At 32.3% G+C, this 8,753-nt stretch overlaps 1 protein-coding gene across 1 annotated transcript; it reads left to right on the top strand.

Annotated features, from left to right (window-relative positions):
* Window positions 1-691: 691 nt before the first annotated feature.
* On the top strand, window positions 692-8,313 carry LOC119605861 (helicase POLQ-like). Its single transcript, XM_037959188.1, has 8 exons — window positions 692-1,656; window positions 1,851-2,303; window positions 2,361-2,566; window positions 2,638-2,783; window positions 3,962-4,418; window positions 4,491-5,366; window positions 7,934-8,068; window positions 8,133-8,313. The coding sequence occupies exons 1-8, from the start codon at window positions 774-776 to the stop codon at window positions 8,208-8,210; spliced, it is 3,234 nt and encodes a 1,077-aa protein (XP_037815116.1). The 5' UTR covers window positions 692-773; the 3' UTR covers window positions 8,211-8,313.
* Window positions 8,314-8,753: the final 440 nt, after the last annotated feature.

Genomic DNA, 8,753 nt, shown 5'->3' with positions numbered 1-8,753 from the left:
GACACATATGTTGAATCAAGTATTCGTATAACACTAGAGGAATGGCGTCCGATTGTACTGGAGCCTAAACGTAAACGCACAGTATCACCAATTGCAATTCTTTCTAACATCCAAGAGGAATAGCGTCTTTCTTCCATTGTTTAGCATTAAGTTTATCAAATCAATGAATAACTATTTTACATGCTTACATACACTGACATTTTTTTATTTAGCATAAAATTCGGATTTTTTTATATTTCTTGTATTCATAAAAATTGTTTTTAGAAAGATATCAAATTTCACAAAATTTATTCAATTGCATTTGTTTACATTTTTGTGATAGAATTTATTTCATCCTCCGTTGAATGACATAAACGAGAAGGAGAACTGTTGTTATTAGCGCTGCCATATTGATTTTTTCTTTTGACACTACAACGCTTTACTATTACACCTTTTAGCCGTTATTTATTTTAAAATATTCCTTTTTTATTGGACAAATATTTTACGTAGATACATCAATAATTTTACCTTTTATGAGTTCCTGCAGAACTTTAATATTCACTTTACCAACAAAGCTATTTCTCACTATACCAAAGAATAAACCACTATACGTTATTAAACAAAGGGATATGGTAACTATAGATTCAATCTGGTAACTTTAGTCAAAAGCGCAAACAGCTGCATATGTTTACATTTTTGGCGCTAAAAATGCAACAGTTTTCTTATTTTTTTACGATAGATTGTATGTAGTAAATATTTGTTTTTAATTTTAAATAGTGATAATATTAATATTAATGTCTAAAAACGTGCGTACGCGAGATTGGAATATTGGTAATGAGCAGCATGTAAATAAAAAACAAAAATGTGCGGCTAATAACCAAAACAGCAACAATAAATCTATACTGGAACCCAGTGAAAGTATATTATGGCCAGAGACAGAGGATAGTTTTTTTACTGATTCAAAATTAGGCAAAATCTTAGAATCGCATAATGAGAATAATCCCACAAATGGACCGGTTAACAGTCACAAATTCTATGATGATCATTCTGATGATAGTTTATTTACCGACATTGTACTCGACAATGAATCCTTGAGTAGTGGTGGTGAAAATGTAGGTGCTACACCTATGGTACAAATATTACCTAATACAGATATAGCTGGAGATGATACTTTGTTTTCGGAAATAAATTTAGAAGAAATTGTGGCTCCGGAATGTGCTAAAATTTCCGGAAATGATGAAATAATACCAACGCATAGTAATAAAACTCCACTTGTAAGTAAAACACAAGACGTCATTGAGGATTTATTCAAAGATGATTTCCCGCTTGATGAGGTGGATCAATGTACGCAAAAATTTCTTAATGATGTGGCCTTTAAGTTTCCGGCTGCCAATGAAACACAAAAAATTTATAAATTACCCCTAAATGGTTGTATACAGGGTACCCAGTACGAGACACGTGAAGAGATTCAAAATCGTACCATGAATCCATTGCAACAAACTTATGTAGCTGAAGTAAATCGTACTGAGTTGCATCAATTATCGAATATAAATTGGGATACTCAAATGTTCGAACATGAAGTTATTGAGGATTATCCATGTAAGGGAGATTTTTACGGTCTACCGGAGAAAGTTAAGAAAATGATATTTGATCACAAGGGCATACAGAGTTTATATGGTGAGTACTAGTGAAAATATTGTTCATATAAAATATTACTGCATCAATTTCAGTAATAGTTCAGCTCGAGTTTAGTTCTAGTTCAGTTTGTAGTTTCATGAATCGTGTAACGCTTTCTTAGCAGACTTCAAATTAACTAATTGTGAATCAAATTATTAATTTTAAGATTGTTATTTATCCTTTTATTTACATAGAGTGGCAAGATGAATGTCTTAATCTTCCAGCCATACGTCAGCGTAAAAATCTAATCTACGCTTTACCTACTAGTGGTGGTAAAACATTGGTAGCCGAAATCTTAATGTTGCGTGAGGTTATATGTCGTGAGAAAAATGTTCTCTTCATATTGCCCTATGTGTCAATAGTACAAGAAAAGGTCAGTGCCATGTCACCTTTTGCTATAGCTTTAGATTTCATAGTTGATGAATATACAGCCGGCAAGGGTAAATGTCCACCTGTGCCTCGTAAAAAACGTAAAAGTATTTATATTGCCTCAATAGAAAAGGGAGCTGTTTTACTGGATAGTTTAATCGATGCACAACGTGCCAATGAACTTGGCTTAGTGGTGGTGGATGAATTGCATTTGATTGGTGAAAAGGGTAGAGGTGCCTATTTGGAAGCACTACTAACAAAAATTATGTATTTGAATGGTAATTCTGAATTGGAAAGTAAGTTTTAAATAACTAATTAAAATGTTACCTTAACAGCTAAAATCCAAATTGTGGGCATGAGTGCCACCATTGGCAATCTTTCGGAAATATCTGAATTCTTAAAAGCTGACGTTTATACACGAGGCTTTCGTCCCGTAGAACTTAAAGAATACATTAAATGTGGTCGTGATATATTGGAAATAAATTTACAAGGAAAAACTTTAGAAGAAATATTTGTTTATAGTCGTAGTGTTAATTTTAATGTAAGTTTATTAATATTTTTCATGAGAATTTACATGAATTTAATTGATTTCGTGTTTTGTTTTCCAAACAGTATAGTGAAGCTGTACAAAAATCAGATCCAGATCATTTGGCTGGTTTGGTAACGGAGTGTGCTCCCAAAAATGGTTGTTTAATATTTTGTTCGTCGCGTAAAAATTGTGAAAATGTTGCTGTTTTATTAAGTCGTGTATTGCCGAAGTAAGTAAAACTAGTTCTAGAATCTAGATAGATATACAGATAGATAGATAGATAGATAGATAGATAGATAGATAGATAGATAGATAGATAGATAGATAGATAGATAGATAGATAGATAGATAGATAGATAGATAGATAGATAGATAGATAGATAGATAGATAGAGATAGATAGATAGATAGATAGATAGATAGATAGATAGATAGATAGATAGATAGATAGATATATAGATAGATAGATAGAGAGATAGATAGATAGATAGATAGATAGATAGATAGATAGATAGATAGATAGATAGATAGATAGATAGATAGATAGATAGATAGATAGATAGATAGATAGATAGATAGATAGATAGAGATAGATAGATAGATAGATAGATAGATAGATAGATAGATAGATAGATAGATAGATAGATAGATAGATAGATAGATAGATAGATAGATAGATAATAGATAAATAGATAGATAGATAGATAGATAGATAGATAGATAGATAGATAGATAGATAGATAGATAGATATACAGATAGATAGATAGATAGATAATAGATAGATAGATAGATAGAATAGATAGATAGATAGATAGATAGATAGATAGATAGATAGATAGATAGATAGATAGATAGATGTAGATAGATAGATAGATAGATAGATAGATAGATAGATAGATAGATAGATAGATAGATAGATAGATAGATAGATAGATAGATAGATAGATAGATAGATAGATAGATAGAGATAGATAGATAGATAGATAGATAGATAGATAGATAGATAGATAGATAGATAGATAGATAGATAGATAGATAGATAGATAGATAGATAGATAGATAGATAGATAGATAGATAGATAGATAGATAGATAGATAGGTAGATAGGATAGATAGATAGATGATAGATAGAGATAGATAGATAGATAGATAGATAGATAGATAGATAGATAGATAGATAGATAGATAGATAGATAGATAGATAGATACATAGATAGATAGATAGATAGATAGATAGATAGATAGATAGATAGATAGATAGATAGATAGATAGATAGATAGATAGATAGATAGATAGATAGATAGATAGATAGATAGATAGATAGATAGATAGATAGATAGATAGATAGATAGATAGATAGAGATAGATACAAGACTAACCCCTTTGTATATCTCAATTCTTTTCAGATCCAAATTCTTAGAATATCGTAAGAGTGAAAAAAACGATTTAATGGATGCCCTCGACAAAGTTTGTGGCATTTTGAGTCCCGTCCTAGCGCGTACCATACCCTATGGAGTGGCCTATCATCATTCGGGTCTCACTACCGATGAACGTAAATTTATTGAAACTGCCTATCGGTTCGGTGTATTGAGTGTTATATGTTGTACATCTACGTTGGCGGCAGGTGTCAATTTGCCAGCCAAGAGAGTTATTATACGAGCCCCATATGTGGGTGCAGAGTTTATGACGTTGTGCAAGTATAAGCAAATGATTGGTCGCGCTGGGCGTGCTGGTATGGGTGAGGCGGGCGAGAGTATTTTGATAAGTTCGAGTCGTGACAATGTTCGTGTCGGCGAGATGTTATTTTCACCCATGGACAAGGCAATTAGTTCGTTAGACCATCAGGGTAGAGTGGGTTTACAGGTGGGTAGAAGTTGAAAGTTCATTTGTGTTTTTAAACGAATAATTTTCTTCATTCTTTCACACATTTTCAAGGCCCTGATTCTTAGTGCAATTGGTTTGGGTTTGGCATCATGCCGGGCCGACTTACATCGTCTAGTGCAAGGCACTCTGCTGGCTGTGCAATCAACACAGCTTGGCATATCTGTAGAGACAATGGTCAAGGAAATTTTACGTGAAATGTTTAAAAATAAAGTCTTGCAGATGTCAAATAACGATGCCAAAAAAGATGTTTCCGATATTTTAATAACACAAGATCTACAAAATAAAACAAACAGTGCAATACCAGAGCGTACCATTAAATTACATAGCAATACACGTTTTCAATTGACCACAATTGGAAAAGCGGCCTTTAAGGCTGGCATAGATTATCGTCGAGCCTATGCTATCCACAATGAATTGGCTTCAGCACAAAAACAATTGATACTCACTAACTATGGCCATCTGCTGTACTTGGTGGTCTCTTTCAATTCAAATGCTGTGGGCGATGAATTATTTCCAGCCGACGCTGCCATACTATTTCGAGCCTACGAAAAATTGGACGAAGCCACACACACTCTTTTTAAACAAATGGGTTTTACTGAGGCACATGCGGCTAAAATTGCTAAAAATATGTCCATACAGGGTCCTATGGAATTGAAACTAAATCGTTTATATAAAGTTCTAATTCTAATGGATCTAATAAATGTTGAACCTTTACCGGGAGTATCGGCTAAATATAATATCGAACGTGGCCAATTGCAAAATCTAATGAGTCAAGCCACGGCGGCCGCCAGTGCCATAGTACGTTTGTGTGAACAAATTGAAGAGTTCTGGTGTTTTAAGCCACTTTTTGAACGTATTGGCAGAAAAATGGATCGTTGCGGTACCTTGGAATTGGAACCGTTGTTGGAGTTGCCGGCTGTGAAAATTGTGAGTATTAAATTTGAATTAAGGGTACTATGATGTCGATGAATATAGGGGAGGGAGTTTACTGAAAATACTCTACAAATTCAGAAGGAATTCAAAGTGTTCTATACAGAGAGAGAGATGGAGACTTTTGAACTTTTTCAGCACTTTTTTATATCGAAAATATAGCTGTATCCTTACGACATTTTAGGTACTTTTTCTAACTTATATAGTTCATAGTCTAGTCTAGATGTAGTCTAGTCTATAGATTATAGATTATCGAAATATATCGGTACCCAGACGAGATTTTCCGTTATTTTTCTAACTCACAAAGTTTTAATAAATAGTTCACATAGAAATCTATAGATCGGTTTATAGTCTAGTCTATAGCCTAACCTATATTCTAGTCTATAGTCTGGTCTATAGTCTAGTCTATAGTCTAGTCTATAGTCTAGTCTATAGTCTAGTCTATAGTCTAGTCTATAGTCTAGTCTATAGTAGTCTATAGTCTATAGTCTAGTCTAGTCTATAGTCTAGTCTATAGTCTAGTCTATAGTCTAGTCTATAGTCTAGTCTATAGTCTAGTCTATAGTCTAGTCTATAGTCTAGTCTATAGTCTAGTCTATAGTCTAGTCTATAGTCTAGTCTATAGTCTAGTCTATAGTCTAGTCTATAGTCTAGTCTATAGTCTAGTCTATAGTCTAGTCTATAGTCTAGTCTATAGTCTAGTCTATAGTCTAGTCTATAGTCTAGTCTATAGTCTAGTCTATAGTCTAGTCTATAGTCTAGTCTATAGTCTAGTCTATAGTCTAGTCTATAGTCTAGTCTATAGTCTAGTCTATAGTCTAGTCTATAGTCTAGTCTATAGTCTAGTCTATAGTCTAGTCTATAGTCTAGTCTAGTCTATAATCTAGTCTAGTCTTAAGTCTAGTCCAGTCTATAGTCTTGTCTATAGTCTAGTCTATAGTCTAGTCTATAGTCTAGTCTATAATCTAGTCTATAGTCTAGTCTATAGTCTAGTCTATAGTCTAGTCTATAGTCTAGTCTATAGTCTAGTCTATAGTCTAGTCTAGTCTATAGTCTAGTCTATAGTCTAGTCTAGTCTATAGTCTAGTCTATAGTCTAGTCTATAGTCTAGTCTATAGTCTAGTCTATAGTCTAGTCTATAGTCTATATTCTAGTCTAGTCTATAGTCTAGTCTATAGTCTAGTCTATAGTCTAGTCTATAGTCTAGTCTATAGTCTAGTCTATAGTCTAGTCTAGTCTATAGTCTAGTCTGTAGTCTAGTCTATAGTCTAGTCTAGTCTATAGTCTAGTCTAGTCTATAGTCTAGTCTATAGTCTAGTCTATAGTCTAGTCTATAGTCTAGTCTATAGTCTAGTCTATAGTCTAGTCTATAGTCTAGTCTATAGTCTAGTCTATAGTCTAGTCTATAGTCTAGTCTATAGTCTAGTCTATAGTCTAGTCTATAGTCTAGTCTATAGTCTAGTCTATAGTCTAGTCTATAGTCTAGTCTATAGTCTAGTCTATAGTCTAGTCTATAGTCTAGTCTATAGTCTAGTCTATAGTCTAGTCTATAGTCTAGTCTATAGTCTAGTCTATAGTCTAGTCTATAGTCTAGTCTATAGTCTAGTCTATAGTCTAGTCTAGTCTATAGTCTAGTCTATAGTCTAGTCTATAGTCTAGTCTAGTCTATAGTCTAGTCTATAGTCTATAGTCTAGTCTATAGTCTAGTCTATAGTCTGGTCTATAGTCTAGTCTATAGTCTGGTCTATAGTCTAGTCTATAGTCTGGTCTATAGTCTGGTCTATAGTCTAGTCTATAGTCTGGTCTATAGTCTAGTCTATAGTCTATAGTATAGTCTAGTCTATAGTCTAGTCTAAAGTGGAGGTCTAGTCAATAGCTTAGTCTATGGCCTAGTCTATGATCTAGTCTATTTTCTAGACTATGGACTAGTCTTTAGTCTAGTATATACCCGAGTCTATAGTCTAGTCTATAACCTAGTCTATAGTCTAATGTCTATAGTATAGTCAATAATATTGTCTGTACTCTAGTCTATATATAGTGTATTCCAGAGTCTAGTCTATGGGCAGTCCATGACCTAGCGGAAAATTAGTTTAGTACTTTAAACCCAAAAGGTACAAGTACTATTTCAAAATTTCGATTTCCTTAAAGAATTCCGATAGTAATCATAAGGAATTAATAAAAAATGTGTTTTAAATATATATGTTTTGCAAACAAATAGTTAGTAAAAATGGGGAGATTTATCGGGAAATTTGAACCGAGTAAAAGAAGTAATTAATATGTAGTGTAAAAGTGAAAATTTTAAAAATTGTCGATCTAATAAAGGAAATTAATAAGAAAAACTAGACATTTGAAAGTGGATATAAACAAATTAACAGGCAGTTACTACAATCAAGACTTAACTATAAAATCATATAATGCAACTATTAGCTACAATACTTTGTAAAAAATTGAACTAAATATCAAGGAACAAAGGTAAAACCTGGACTCAAAAAAGAGAAATATTAAAAAAGTAGTTCTATAAAATATTAAAACAGAGGGAAACAATAATTATGCTGCACTTTTAGAATCGCGCCAAACAGTTGTATGCAGCTGGTTTTAAAACCGTAGAGGATATTGCCAAAATAAGACCCATAGATTTGGTAAAATCTGTTGAACATATGCCCATGAAAATAGCCAAAGAAATAATATCGGCAGCAAAGGTAACAACAATTTATAATAGAACAATGATATGTTTTTTTGAATATTAATATTTTTTCTTTACAGATAATTCTAATGAAAAAACTAGATCATTTAGAAGAGGAGACAGAGGCCATTAAAGTCTGTTTAAGACCAGAAACCTAAACTGTGAAATGTTAATAATAATTTTGTTTTTTTTTTTTTTATTTAAAATGTATTATAGTTTCTCTTGTTGTAATTTATGGATTAAATTTAATTACATTGAAAATTTGAAGTCTTGTGATTGTTGTTTATTTTTTAGTTTTCTTTTTAAATTTTTGTGTCGGTATAGATTCTAATATCGCTATTAGATATCTGATAGTACTTCATCCAGTTCGCCACACTCGTAATTTGATATTTCAGCTTGAAGAATATTACATTCATTATTGCGTCTAAAAGATATTTTGGTGCCGAATTATTTAACGAACTCTATCCAATATTTCGGATCCATCTGTGTTAATATAAAAACATCCCGAATAATATACCGGAAACTTCTGTTAAAGGAAGGTTACAATAATCATTGACATTGAACATATGCTTGGTTTTCTAAAGATCTCTGATATCATGGGGATTATTTAATAATTTTATTAATCTTTCGAGAATTATTCTATTTAAAATCTTGAGGATTGTCTGAAAATCTAATAATCTTAAAATAAAGGTTTAACCTTT

This window comes from Lucilia sericata, unplaced genomic scaffold (assembly GCF_015586225.1).
Source record: "Lucilia sericata isolate MDLA Ls3-8-SP2 unplaced genomic scaffold, ASM1558622v1 Contig000527F_arrow, whole genome shotgun sequence".
Classification (NCBI taxonomy): Eukaryota; Metazoa; Arthropoda; class Insecta; order Diptera; family Calliphoridae; genus Lucilia; species Lucilia sericata.
This window is presented reverse-complemented; position numbering and strand designations above follow the sequence as displayed.

Bases quoted from the DNA above. Each gene is read 5' to 3' on its own strand.
- LOC119605861 (XM_037959188.1), top strand. From the start codon at position 774: ATGTCTAAAAACGTGCGTACGCGAGATTGGAATATTGGTAATGAGCAG. The intron at 4,419-4,490 runs GTGGGTAGAAGT...CACATTTTCAAG, and splicing joins AGGGTAGAGTGGGTTTACAG to GCCCTGATTCTTAGTGCAAT. The intron at 8,069-8,132 runs GTAACAACAATT...TTTTCTTTACAG, and splicing joins AAATAATATCGGCAGCAAAG to ATAATTCTAATGAAAAAACT.